Source organism: Bufo gargarizans, chromosome 5 (genome assembly GCF_014858855.1).
Source record: "Bufo gargarizans isolate SCDJY-AF-19 chromosome 5, ASM1485885v1, whole genome shotgun sequence".
NCBI classification, from domain to species: Eukaryota; Metazoa; Chordata; class Amphibia; order Anura; family Bufonidae; genus Bufo; species Bufo gargarizans.
This window is the reverse complement of record NC_058084.1, coordinates 398,612,000-398,627,008: the sequence shown is the minus strand read 5'-3', so window position 1 is coordinate 398,627,008 and position 15,009 is coordinate 398,612,000. Positions and strand designations below refer to the sequence as shown.

General features: G+C 48.4%; 1 protein-coding gene across 1 annotated transcript in view; it reads right to left on the bottom strand.

Moving 5' to 3' along the window:
• The window catches only part of DNAH11 (dynein axonemal heavy chain 11), a 268,017-nt gene extending 260,953 nt beyond the window's left edge, over positions 1-7,064 (bottom strand). The window contains 3 exon segments of the mRNA XM_044293255.1: positions 305-448; positions 2,050-2,311; positions 6,991-7,064. Coding sequence (XP_044149190.1) covers positions 305-448; positions 2,050-2,280 — 375 coding nt within the window. The 5' untranslated portion in view covers positions 2,281-2,311; positions 6,991-7,064.
• Between the last annotated feature and the right edge of the window lie 7,945 nt (positions 7,065-15,009).

The window sequence follows — 15,009 nt, the reverse complement described above, 5'->3', positions numbered from 1 at the left end:
ATTATAAGGTTATCCTCACATTTGTTAGTGCAGTAAGTAGTTTTTGCAAAGGAAAAGAAGCAGAACGGAAAAGCGCGCTGGCACAAGTCTGCGGCAACAGAAGCAAAGCAGAAACAGAAGTGCCCTCCGGATTAGACCAACAGTATAGATGCTTATGATAAAGACATTTTGGCACATTCATGTCTACACTGCTAACTCCTACCATAACAGTCAGTCCTATCCAATATGCTCCATTACAAAAGCGTCTCAAGAAAATGCAAAAGAAAAAAAATGGACATGACAAATTTTACTAGTTATAATTCACCTCCTCCATAAGTGTAGATGTCTGGATAAAAGAGACACCAGACAATTCCCCGAGGATTAGCGCTTTCTTGTAATTGTCTAGGTCAATGGTCGTTGGCAGCTTCTTCATGATGTAACCAGTCTTGCCCCTTACATTTCCATTAATCTGGAAGAAAGCACAACAGGAGTTACCTGTAGTAAAAATTCTATCAAAACGAGCTTTCATCTCTGGCTGGGAATGAAATAATTTACAATCGGATTTTATTTTTCTCCTAGTAAACACAGATGGCGCTCCTCTACACAGTTATCCTGAAGGAACATTTCTTGCACCTTACAAATGGCATCCAGCAAACTCAACACTTGGAAAGTTGGTAGGGAGCCTTCTGTGACTACTACAGAAGCAAGGAGGAGTCTCCTTAGGAGACTGGGTGCTTTTTCTGCTTGGCAGAACCCCCTGATTGCTCCTACAGGGACCGACACAGTGACAGCACTCTGGTAAATCAAATGATTACGGGATCATGCACACGAACGCTGTGTGGGTCCGAATCCGAGCAGCGGCTTGGATGCAGACCCATTCACTTCACAAAGGTGCGGATAGCACTCCATGTGCAGTCCGCATCTGTACCTCAGTTTTGTGGCCCCGCAAAAAAATAAAAATAAAACATGTCCGATTCTTGTCCATATCACAAAATGCGGAACACACACGGCCTGTATCCGTACTGGTTACCGCAAATCATGGTACAGCCGTGTACATGAGGCCTAAAGTGCAGGAAGCAAAATCTGGTGCCCAAAGATAACTTTTTGGTCCCTGTGGTAGGATAACTATATGTCCTCTTTTTGGGACCTAAAAAAAAAAATGACTGGCAAGGATTTTTAAATGACCAGGAAAGTCCAGGATTCTCATGGGGGGCACATTTACTACTTTATTTTAATGTGTATCAGGTCGGGAGTGGTGAGAGTGGCGCTGCTAGGCTGTTATTACTCACCACTCCCTGGTCTTCTGCTTCGGGTGCTGTGTCCTGACTGCGTTCAGCGCGCCTACACGCTGAGCGACATCAGGTCAGTAAAGAACTGAAAGAGTAGCGCACCAGATCAGTGTGCCAGTGCCTTCTAGAACAGGAGAGGTAAGGTTTGCTTTTTTGTCTGATCTAAGGCCTGATTTATGAGATGAATAGAGGTAGGGGGGGGGGGGGTGTTATAGGGGCCATGACTTTGGGGACTGCTCTGAGTTCTGACTGATGGAAGAGGGGAGTTTTGTTATAAGGGCCATTACTTTGGGGTCTTATCTAAAGTCTGATTGATGGAGAGGGGGGAGTGTTATAGGGGGCCATGTCTTGGGGTCTGATATGAGGTCTGATTGACGGGGGGGGGGGGGGAGGTATATAGGGGCCATGACCTTAGGGTCAGATCTAAAGTTTGATTTAAGGGATGGAGGAGTGGGGGTTATAGAGAGCCACATGAATTTGGGGTGTGTAAGAATCTGGTAATGGTCTGGACCAAATGGAGAAGAAAAGGAAAGTGAACAATTGTAATCCGTAGAGACATCACCTGTAAGTCACTCTAAACTGATACAGAGAGCGTGGCGCTGTGTCCTCTTGTTTGAAAAACAAAATATGGTCACCCTACCTTATGTTAACCAAGATTTGGCCAGTCTTGCCATAACCACTGTACGAACATAAACCCATATAGTTAGGTGATCCACATTCATGTTACAAATAAAATCAAGCAGTGCCGCTTCACGTACAGCCTTGTACTTCTATGTCTTACCTCTTGAGTCACTGATATCCCTCCTTTAGGGGCAGCTGAAAACATCAGCAGGATATGATCTCTTTGATCAAAAAAATCTTTCAGCATCTTCTCATTCTGCTCATCCTCTACAAACTTTATCCAACGATCTTCTTTGACTTTCAAGGTACGTTGAAGCCATCTTCCCATATAGGACACTCTTTCATCTTCCCAGAAGGGAGGCACTGGAGGTTCCTCCTCATCTATGTCCATTTCTGGTTCCCTAAAAAGTATATGTGGTCACCTATGCAAAAACATGAACATCATTAAAGGAAGAGCCTTTGACCCAACATTGGTCTATCGCCTGTTCATCTAGAATGGAAACTTTTTATTCAAAGTTATACGTAAACACAGTATACGGGTCACTTCCATCATCAGAACAAGCTGCCTCGTGTAACGGCAGAAAATTATAGGGGCAGGTCCCCCGTACTAACAGAATGCAGCAGTCCCCCGCCACCCCCTACCACACATGTCCGTGGCGCTCTCCATTCACGTCTATGAAAGTTACGGAAACAGATAAAACTGGTATAAATGTCTCAGGGGCTGTCGCTCTGCAAGAAGAGTCCAAGGCACCACCACGTGACATATAAGCTGCTTCATTCAGAGCATTCATCCAAATATGGCAGCCTCTACATCATTTGTAGGATTTTAGGTGGAAGCCAGCCCCAAGATAGCGCACCATAACTTAACCCCAAGCACACGTTACTCATTAGGACACTAAGAGGCTGTTCCCTTCAGATTAAACTCTGGACTGCACTTGAGCTGCTTTACATCTGTTTATGGGTTTTTGTTGGAGGACACAATAGCATAGTCCACCGCACTGTGAAATAAGATGTACACAGCCTCTGAGAAGAGCCAGAACAGTAGGCCTCATGCACTCGGCCGTTGTTTGGGTCCGCATCCGAGCTGCTGTTTTGGCGCCTCGGATGCGGACCCATTCACTTCAATGGGGCTGCAAAAGATGAAGACAGCACTATGTGCGCTGTCCGCATCCGTTGCTCCGTTCCGTGGCCCCGCTAAAAAAATATAACATGTCCTATTCTTGTCCGCGCTTTGCGGACAAGAATAAACATTTATATTAAAGGCTGTCCGTGCCGTTCCGCAAATTGTGGAACGCGCACGGACGCCATCCGTGTTTTGCGGACCGCAAAACACACCACGGTCGTGTGCATGAGGCCTTAACGGGGCATTCCGGTTACATTAAGTTATACCCTATCCATAGGACTGGGGAAAACTATTAGATCGGTGGGGTTCCTACTGCTGGGACCCCCACCGACCACAAGAATGGGGGCCCTGTACTTCCTGCAGCCACCTGAAATGAACGGCGCAGTCAAGCATGAGTGAGGCCGCTCCATTGCCATTGCTGCTTCCGTGGCCTACTGCTCAGTGGCTCCGCTCTGTATCTTCCAGATTGCTAGATCCATTCAAGTAAATGGGTCCGCATCCATGATACGGTGCGCACACGGCCGATGTCCGTATATTGCAGACCTGCTGTTTATGTCCTGCAATACGGGCACAGCTGGCACACTTTTTGCGTGCATGAGCCCTAAGAATGGAGACAGTGATTGGCTGCAGCAGTGACATTCCATACACCTGTATGTCACGGACACTGATGTGCAGGCGCACAGAACATCACGGCTGCAGCCAGTCACTGGACATTAGAGGGCTGGGGACTGATGGGCTGCAGCAGTGACATTCCATACACCTGTATGTCACTGACACTGATGTGCAGGCGCACAGAACGTCACCGCTGCAGCCAGTCACTGGACATTAGAGGGCTGGGGACTGATGGGCTGCAGCAGTGACATTCCATACACCTGTATGTCACTGACACTGATGTGCAGGCGCACAGAACGTCACCGCTGCAGCCAGTCACTGGACATTAGAGGGCTGGGGACTGATGGGCTGCAGCAGTGACATTCCATACACCTGTATGTCACTGACACTGATGTGCAGGCGCACAGAACGTCACCGCTGCAGCCAGTCACTGGACATTAGAGGGCTGGGGACTGATGGGCTGCAGCAGTTATGTGCTTGTAAAAAAGGAGTGTCAGGAGGACTGGACCAGCGCTGGTAAGAGAGGCCACTATAAGATGTTTTTTTTATTCAGATTATTGCAGGGCTTTCCAAGATTTTTAATTATCTCCGAGAACCCCTTTAAGGAGGTGCTCTGTTGCTTGAATGGTCTCTCTCAATAGGCGCACCACTTTTTAGGCTCTATAAGGCTATGTTCACATGGTGGATTTTGCCTCTGCAAAATCTGCAGCGGTTTTTCACTTTGAATGCTGCAGACCCGCTCGCGGTTTAGTCCCCCTGAATGGAGCTAAACCGCGAGCCGACATCTGCCGCAGCTTCCAGTGGCATCTGTTCACACAGATGTGCCTTCCTAGCGCGGTGAACAGCAGCATAGCCTCCCACTGAAAACTATGGGAGGCGGGGGCCACACGGACACCGCCGTAGAATCCACTCCCAAATTCTGAAGCTGTCTGAACAGACCCCAAGAGTCTAGTCACACGTCTTTCAGCATTTATTCCACAGCAAAATCCATATATTTCATTTCCACCAAACACTTGTCCTATTGTTTTCAATAGAAATCTGTGTAGGATTTAAAGATCCACTCAAGGACGCGCCACGTCCGTAGTCACCCAGAGGGGGTCAGTTACATGCATTTTAACACCGGTTTTACACCCCCCACTCTGGCGGAGAAAGCTTCTAGTTTATGACGAGGCTCAATCCGTGCGCCTGGAGTAAAAACGACTCCGCTCGCTGAACGGACTGGTTTTCATCCCACTTTTATGCCTATTAGTATTTGCCGATGTTCCAGCCCCCGCCAATCCCAAGTAGTGAGGACAGCGCAAAAACGGCGGTGCGTCAACATACTGCCACACTGTTCACAAAGTGGTGAAACAGGGTCTTACAACTTTTTAACTCCATAAACTGTCGCTGCGCCCGTCATAAATAACCCCCAATATATTGTCGCACGGGCGTTTTTAAGGCCAAGTTCACACTTCAGTCATTTGGTCAGTTACTGTGAGCCATAACCAGGTGCGGGTCAAAAACACAGAACAGGCGCAGATCTTTCCGATAAACATGATCTCTGTGGAGGCTTCACTATGGGTTTTGGCTCACAATAAGGGTCCGTTCACGCGTCCGTAGTGTATTGCGGATCCGTAACACACCCGGGCGGCACCCCCAGAGAACTGCCTATTCTTGTCCACAAGAATAGGACATGTTCTATTTTTTTCCGGAGCTGCGGACCGGAAGATCGGGAGCGTGCTCCGGAAATGTGGATAGCACACTGTGTGCTGTCCGCATCTATTCCTGCCCCATAGAGAATTAATCGGTCCGCACCCGTTCCGCAATTTGCAGAACGGATGCGGACCCATTCTGCGGACGTGTGAATGGACCCTAACTGATGGAAATAACTGAAGAGTGAACTCAGCCTAAGGCCTCATGCACACGACCGTATGTGTTTTGTGGTCCGCAAAACACGGATTCGCAAAAAGTACAGATGACGTCCGTGTGCATTCTGTATTTTGCGGAACGGAACAGCTGGCCCCTAATAGAACAGTCCTATCTTAATGCGGACAATAACAGGACATGTTCTATTCTTTTGCAGAACGGACATATGGAAACGGAATGCACCCAGAGTAACTTCCGTTTTTTTTGCAGACCCATTGAAATGAATGGTTCCAAATACGGTCCCCAAAAAATAACGGAACAGGACATGGAAAGAAAATACATTCGTGTGCATGAGCCCTAAGGGTCCATTCACACGTCCGGATACCGGCCACGTGCGATCCGCATTTTGCGGAACGGAAGGTCTGGCCCGCAGTAGACCAGTCCTATCTTTGTCCGTTACATGGAGAAAAATAGGACATGTTCTATTTTTTGGGTGAAGCTGCGGAATGAAATTACGGACTGCGGACAGCCCCGTTGAAATAAATGGGTCCGCACTCATTCCGTAAAATTGTGGAACGGATGTGGACCCATAACAACGGACATGTGAATGGACCCCAAGACGTCCTCACTACTCTGCAAATTTACTAACATTTACACCTGGAAACGGAAATAAAGGTTGGCGAAAACGACCTCGTACAGGGAGAGGAGCAGTGTTTCACTCCAGGCCCACGGACTTCCGTTTTTCTGTGTGATCAGCCGTACATTTTGATCCTAAATTATGTGAATCCTCCGGCAGCGCAGGCTGGAATCAAAGACCGGCATAAATGACCCCCTAAATGTAGAAGAGACCTCCCAACCATAACAATTAGAAAGAGATTTCATACTGGTGACAGTCCACAACTAGCGATGAGCGAACTTCTGTTTTGCGTACAAGGTTCGGGTTATCTAAGAATTCCGTTATGGATTCCGCTATCACGGACCATAAGTTAGGGTCCATTCACACGTCCGCTAGTTAGGTCCTGATCCATTCATTTTCAATGGGTCTGGAATGGATTTGGACAGCACACACTGCTGTGCTGTCCGCATCCGCGCTTCCGGATCCGCAATTCTGTTCCCAAGAAAAATAAAACATGTCCTATTCTTGTCCGCAACTGCGGACAAGAAAAGGCATTTTCTACTATAGTGCCGGCGATGGTGTCTGCAAAATGCGGAACGCACAGTGCCGGTGTCCGTGTTTTGCGGACCGTGTGAACGGACCCTTATTGTCCGTGGTAGCAGAATCAATAACAGAATTCTTAGATAACCCGAACCTTGTACGCCCAACACTATCCACAACCAGCGCCTGTCACTTGTCACATTCGCTGACCTCAGGTGCAGCCATTATTACCTCTGGAAGTCACACAATACAATGACCTGAGGGGACAGGTTTAGGAAGCACCCCCCCCTATATACTATAGTGTCCCCCTCCTGTGAGAGGAGCCCCCCACAGCACTGGGCGCCCCCTCAGACGACGTCCTTTACCTGCTGCCTGTAGTGCACTCTCCTCTACTGTCTGCACATGACTCTGTGTCCTCCTCGGCAGCCTCCTATCTCTGTAGGATCTCCGCTAATACTGAGGCTGTGGAGGGGCGGGAGGCCGCTCATTCCGGCGGCGTCCTGTCTCCCTGGGACACACGGCCGCCGCCTCAGGCAGTAAACATCCCGCCCTCCGCGGCCCGTCACACTGTGCGTTTCCTCCAAGGCTACCTGAAGACGCGGCTAGGACTGTGCTGACAGCCAAGGTGTGGAGATAAGGAGGGAAGGATTTATGCAGGTGGTGCTATTATACAGCAGGATTTCCTGAGCAGATTCGTACATTGCTGTGTGAACACGTACCTAATGTCCAGGAGGCTGCGAGAATCGCAGAGCGGGGTGTACTTTATAGCCAAATCAGCTCAGTCGGGTTCAAGAAGATTGGCGACATTTACCAACATTTTTATGCCCGTTTCTGCTTAAAAAAAACAACCTCACAAGACCCCTTTTTGCAACTTTTAAAATGCTGGTGCAACAATATTTTCTTGCACAGGCATTTTTACGCCGCCCTCAGCTTTTGAAAGTGGCGGGGGCCGGGATATCAGCCTCCCCAAATATAGGCCTCATGCACACAACCGTTGTTCTGGTCCGCATCCGAGCCCGCAGTTTTTTGCGGCTCGGGTGCGGACCCATACACTTCAATGGGGCCACAAAAGATGCGGACAGCACTCCGTGTTCTCCGTTCCGACGCCCCGCAAAAAAAAAGTCCTATTCTCATCCGTTTTGCGGACAAGAATAGGCATTTCTACAATGGGCCGCCTGTTCCGTTCCGCAAATTGCAGAAGGCACACTGACGGCTTCCCTGTTTTGCGGATCACAATTTGCGGACCGCAAAAAACGGAACTGTCGTGTGCATGAGAATTTACCAACATTTACGCCTGACTAGATGCGCCTAACTTATGACGAGGTGCAGACGCCATCATAAATTAGACCATTCCTCCGGCAGTACCGTACCGTTTTGTGGTGGCTTTTTGCTGTGACGTAGCTATTCTGATATATGGCGCTATATAATACATACTATTCATAGTTACAGGGTTAATACGGTTGAAAAAAGACAAACGTCTATCAAGTTCAACCAAGGGATGGGTGGGGACGCGAATCCCAGAAGGAAGTGAGACTCAGATTTCTACACGCTTTCATAAGCGTTAATGTCATTTACTTTTTAAGGGGTTTCTGTCACCAGAATTAACCCTATTAAGGCCATGTGCTAATGTCAGCTAAACCTAACTAGCCTATTCCTACTTTTATCTATGCCCCCGTTACGCCAGAAATCTAACTTTTATAAAATGCTAATTATCCTCTAGGAGCAGGGGAAGGGGGGGGGGGGGGGTGTTGTTCCTGCTTCTAGAGGCTCCGTTCTCCCACCTTTGTCGCCTCCCTCCAAGTCCTGATTGACAGGGAAAGACAGCGCTCGCATCTGTCCGCCAGCCCTGTGCTCTGGTGAAATCTCGTGCCGTTCAGTATTCAGCGCAGTGTGAGAAATATCTCTGTAAGGCCTCATGCACACGGACGTTTTTTTTCACGGTCCGCAAAACGGGGTTCCGTTGGTCCGTGATCCGTGACCGTTTTTCCGTCCGTGGGTCTTCCTTGATTTTTGGAGGATCCACGGACATGAAAAAAAAGTCATTTTGGTGTCCGCCTGGCCGTGCGGAGCCAAACGGATCCGTCCTGAATTACAATGCAAGTCAATGGGGACGGATCCGTTTGATATTGACACAATATGGTGCCATTTCAAACGGATCCGTCCCCATTGACTTTCAATGTAAAGTCTGGAGTTCTGTTATACCATCGGATTGGAGTTTTCTCCAATCCGATGGTATATTTTAACTTGTAGCGTCCCCATCACCATGGGAACGCCTCTATGTTAGAATATACTGTCGGATATGAGCTACATCGTGAAACTCATTTCCGACAGTATATTCTAACACAGAGGCGTTCCCATGGTGATGGAGACGCTTCAGGTTAGAATATACAAAAAAACTGTGTACATGACTGTCCCCTGCTGCCTGGCAGGTGCTGCCAGGCAGCAGGGGGCAGACCCCCCCCCCCCCCTGTTTTTAACTCATTGGTGGCCAGTGGGCCCCCCCTCCCCTGTTGTTAACTCGTTGGTGGCCAGTGTGCGCACCCCCCTCCCTCCCTCTATTGTTTTAATACATTCGGGCCAGTGTGCGCGCGCCCCCCCAACCCCCCCTCCCTCCCTCTATTGTAATCATCATCGGTGGCAGCGGAGTAGAAGATTCATACTTACCTGGCTGCTGGCTGCTGCGATCTCTGTGTCCGGCCGGGAGCTCCTCCTACTGGTAAGTGACAGGTCTGTGCGGCGCATTGCTGTCACTTACCAGTAGGAGGAGCTCCCGGCCGGACGCAGACATCGCAGCAGCCAGCAGCCAGGTAAGTATGAAAATCTTCCACTCCGCTGCCACCGATGATGATTACAATAGAGGGAGGGAGGGGGGGGGGGAGGGGGGGGCGCGCGCACACTGGCCCCAATGTATTCAAACAATAGAGGGAGGGAGGGGGGGTTGGGGGGGCGCGCGCACACTGGCCCCAATGTATTAAAACAATAGAGGGAGGGAGGGAGGGGGGTGCACACACTGGCCACCAACGAGTTAACAACAGGGGGGGGGGGGGGGCGCACAATGATATTCAAACTGGGGAGGGGGGGGGGGGGGGGGTCTGCCCCCTGCTGCCTGGCAGCCCTGATCTCTTACAGGGGGATATGATGGGGTTAATTGTACTATCATATCCCCCTGTAAGAGATCGGGTGCTGCCAGGCAGCAGGGGGCAGTCTTGTACAAAGTTTGCAGTGTATTCTAACTAGAAGCGTCCCCATCACCATGGGAACGCTTCTGTGTTAGAATATACTGTCGGAAATGAGTTTTCACGAAGTGAAAACTTAGATCAGAAAAAGCTTTTATGCAGACGGATCTTCAGATCCGTCTGTATGAAAGCAACCTACGGCCACGGATCACGGACACGGATGCCAATCTTGTGTGCATCCGTGTTCTTTCACGGACCCATTGACTTGAATGGGCCCGTGAACCGTTGGCCGTGAAAAAAATAGGACAGGTCATATTTTTTTCACGGCCAGGAAACACGGCTCACGGATGCGGCTGCCAAACGGTGCATTTTCCGATTTTTCCACGGACCCATTGAAAGTCAATGGGTCCGCAAAAAAAAACGGAAAACGGCACAACGGCCACGGATGCACACAACGGTCGTGTGCATGAGGCCTAAATGACAACTTTTTCCATTTTTTTATACAAAGTTGTCAATTTGCAGAGATATTTCTCTCACCCAGCATGGGTATATGTAAAATGACACCCCAAAACACATTGCCCAACTTCTCCTGAGTACGGCGATACCACATGTGTGACACTTTTTTGCAGCCTAGATGCGCAAAGGTGCCCAAATTCCTTTTAGGAGGGCATTTTTAGACATTTGGATCCCAGACTTCTTCTCACACTTTCGGGCCCCTAAAAAGCCAGGGCAGTATAAATACCCCACATGTGACCCCACTTTGGAAAGAAGACACCCCAAGGTATTCAATGAGGGGCCTGGCGAGTTCATAGAAATTTTTTTTTTTTTTGCATAAGTTAGCGGATATTGATTTTTTTAGTTTTTTTCTCACAAAGTCTCACTTTCCGCTAACTTAGGACAAAAATTTCAATCTTTCATGGACTCAATATGCCCCTCACGGAATACCTTGGGGTGTCTTCTTTCCGAAATGGGGTCACATGTGGGGTATTTATACTGCCCTGGCTTTTTAGGGGCCCTAAAGCGTGAGAAGAAGTCTGGAATATAAATGTCTAAAAATGTTTACGCATTTGGATTCCGTGAGGGGTATGGCGAGTTCATGTGAGATTTTATTTTTTGACACAAGTTAGTGGAATATGAGACTTTGTAAGAAAAAACAAAAACAAAAACAAACAAAAAATTTCCGCTAACTTGGGCCAAAAAAATGTCTGAATGGAGCCTTACAGGGGGGGGGGGTGATCAATGACAGGGGGGTGATCAATGACAGAGGGGTAATCACCCATATAGACTCCCGGATCACCCCCCTGTCATTGATCACCCCCCTGGTAAGGCTCCATTCAGACGTCCGTATGATTTTTACGGATCCATGGATCGGATCCGCAAAACACATGCGGACGTCTGAATGGAGCCTTACAGGGGGGTGATCAATGACAGGGGGGTGATCACCCATATAGACTCCCTGATCACCCCCCTGTCATTGATCACCCCCCTGTAAGGCTCCATTCAGACGTCCGTATGATTTTTACGGATCCATGGATCGGATCCGCAAAACACATGCGGACGTCTGAATGGAGCCTTACAGGGGGGTGATCAATGACAGGGGGGTGATCACCCATATAGACTCCCTGATCACCCCCCTGTCATTGATCACCCCCCTGTAAGGCTCCATTCAGACGTCCGTATGATTTTTACGGATCCATGGATACATGGATCGGATCCGCAAAACACATGCGGACGTCTGAATGGAGCCTTACAGGGGGGTGATCAATGACAGGCGGGTGATCACCCATATAGATTCCCTGATCACCCCCTGTCATTGATCACCCCCCTGTCATTGATCACCCCCCGGTAAGGCTCCATTCAGACGTCCGTATGATTTTTACGGATCCATGGATACATGGATCGGATCCGCAAAACACATGCGGACGTCTGAATGGAGCCTTACAGGGGGGTTATCAATGACAGGGGGTGATCAGGGTGATCACCCCCCTGTCACTGATCACCCCCCCTGTAAGGCTCCATTCAGACGTCCGCATGATTTTTACGGATCCATGGATACATGGATCGGATCCGCAAAACACATGCGGACGTCTGAATGGAGCCTTACAGGGGGGTGATCAATGACAGGCGGGTGATCAATGACAGGGGGTGATCAGGGAGTGTATATGGGTGATCACCCGCCTGTCATTGATCACCCCCCTGTAAGGCTCCATTCAGACGTCCGCATGTGTTTTGCGGATCCGATCCATGTATCCATGGATCCGTAAAAATCATGCGGACGTCTGAATGGAGCCTTACAGGGGGGTGATCAATGACAGGGGGTGATCAGGGAGTGTATATGGGTGATCACCCGCCTGTCATTGATCACCCCCCTGTAAGGCTCCATTCAGACGTCCGCATGTGTTTTGCGGATCCTATCCATGGATCCGTAAAAATCATGCGGACGTCTGAATGGAGCCTTACAGGGGGGTGATCAATGACAGGGGGTGATCAGGGAGTGTATATGGGTGATCACCCGCCTGTCATTGATCACCCCCCTGTAAGGCTCCATTCAGACGTCCGCATGTGTTTTGCGGATCCGATCCATGTATCCATGGATCCGTAAAAATCATACGGACGTCTGAATGGAGCCTTACAGGGGGGTGATCAATGACAGGGGGGTGATCAGGGAGTGTATATGGGTGATCACCCGCCTGAGGGTGATCAGGGGTTTATAAGGGGTTAATAAGTGACGGGGGGGGGTGTAGTGTAGTGTAGTGTGGTGTTTGGTGCGACTGTACTGAGCTACCTGAGTCCTCTGGTGGTCGATCCTAACAAAAGGGACCACCAGGACCAGGTAGCAGGTATATTAGACGCTGTTATCAAAACAGCATCTAATATGCCTGTTAGGGGTTAAAAAATTCGGATCTCCAGCCTGCCAGCGAGCGATCAGCCGCTGGCAGGCTGGAGATCCACTCGCTTACCTTCCGTTCCTGTGAGCGCGCGTGCCTGTGTGCGCGCGTTCACAGGAAATCCTGGCCCTCGCGAGATGACGCGTATATGCGTCGTTGAGCGCAGGGCTGCCGCCTCCGGACCGCACATCTGCGTTAGGCGGTCCGGAGGCGGTTAAAGAATGCTATTATTTTCCCTTATAACCATGTTATAAGGGAAAATAATTACATCTACACACCACCGAACCCAAACCTGAACTTCAGTGATGAAGTTTGGGTCAGGGTACCACATTCAGGTTTTTATCACGCGTGTGCAAAACGCATTGCACCCACGCGATAAAAACTGAACAACGGAACGCAATCACAGTCAAAACTGACTGCAATTGGGTACCTACTCGCACAGGTTTGCCGCAGTACACCCGGGACGCATCCTGAACAAATCCGTCACGCCCGTGTGAACTCAGCCTTAATTTAATTCCATCCTTTATGCTCCCTGTAATATTTCCACTTTATATCTCTGATTTAGTCCACCTCGCTTGCATATCCATTTTCCAACAACCACTAGATATTTTTTTCTGTGAGACAACCATGCCCTTTCCACCCCTTAAAATGTTCGTACGGGGGTGCACTTTTCAAAAAGGGGTCACTTCTTCGAATTTTTTATTTTCTGGGGACCTCAGGAATTTATTTAATGCGAGATGGCACCTAAAATCCATATCTGCCAATTCAGGCCTGTCGGCAAAATTCATATATTGCCGTTTGCCTGCTGTGCGCCCATACAGCAGGCTACAAGCACACATGGGGTGTTTCCTGAATGGGAAGAAATTGGGGAACACAACCTGGGGTGCATTTTCTCCTTTAACCCCTTGTGGGGGAAAAAATTGGGGTCTGCTAGTAATTATTATATTTTTTTTACAAATATGTGGTTTGAAATGCTTTTACAAGTATTTCTGTCTTCTGTGAGACACCGGTTTGCTGAAAAGTACCCTTTCCACCCCTTAAAATGTTCGTACGGGGGTGCACTTTTCAAAAAGGGGTCACTTCTTCGAATTTTTTATTTTCTGGGGACCTCAGGAATTTTTTTAATGCGAGATGGCACCTAAAATCCTTGTTTGTTTATTCAGACCTGCAAAAACCAGTTTTTGCACTTTGCCTCTACAGACCTGCTGTGCGCCAATACACCAGGCTACAAGCACATATGGGGTGTTTGCAAAAAGGGGAGAAAATGGGGAACACAACCTGGGGTGCATTTTCTCCTTTAGCCCCTTGTAAAAAAAAAATTGGGGTCTGCTAGTAATTTTTAATTTTTACAAATGTGTGCTTTGAAATCCTTTCTCTAGTATTTCTGCCTTCTGTCAGACACCTGTTTGCTGAAAAGTGCCCTTTCCACCACTTAAAATGTTCGGACGTGGCTGCTTTTTCCGAAATGTGGTCACTTCTTGGGGTTTTTAATTTCTGGGGACCTCAGGAATTTATTTAATGCGAATGGCACCTAAAATCCATATCTGCCAATTCAGGCCTGTCGGCAAAATTCATATATTGCCGTTTGCCTGCTGTGCGCCCATACAGCAGGCTACAAGCACATATGGGGTGTTTCCTGAAAGGGAAGAAATTGGGGAACACAACCTGGGGTTCATTTTCTCCTTTAACCCCTTGTGGGGGAAAAAATTGGGGTCGGCTAGTAATTATTATATATTTTTTACAAATATGTGGTTTGAAATGCTTTTACAAGTATTTCTGTCTTCTGTGACACACCTGTTTGCTGAAACGTACCCTTTCTACCACTTAGAATGTTCGTAGGGGGGTGCTCTTTCCAAAATGGGGTCACTTATTGGGGGTTTTCATTTCTGGGGACCTCAGGAATTTATTTAATGCAACATAACACCTAAAATCCATGTCTGCCAATTCAGGCCTGTCAGCAAAATTCATATTTAGCTGTTTGAATCTAGAACCCTGCCATGCGTCCATACATCATTTATTGAGCACATATGGGGTGTTGGTGTATTCAGGGGGAAATGGGGAACAAATTGTGGGGTGCATTTTGTCCTGTTACCCCTTGTGAAAGTGAAAAATGTGGGTGTAAAGCAACTTTTTCTGGAAAAAAATTAATTTTTCATTTTCACAGCCAAGCGTTTCCTAATTCTGTGATACGCCTGATGGGTTAAAGTGCTCACTACACACTTTGAAATATTCCTTGTGGGGTGTAGTTTCCGGAATGGGGTCACTTTTTGGGGGTTTCCACTGTAGGGCCACCTCAGGGTGTCTTCATATGCGACATAGC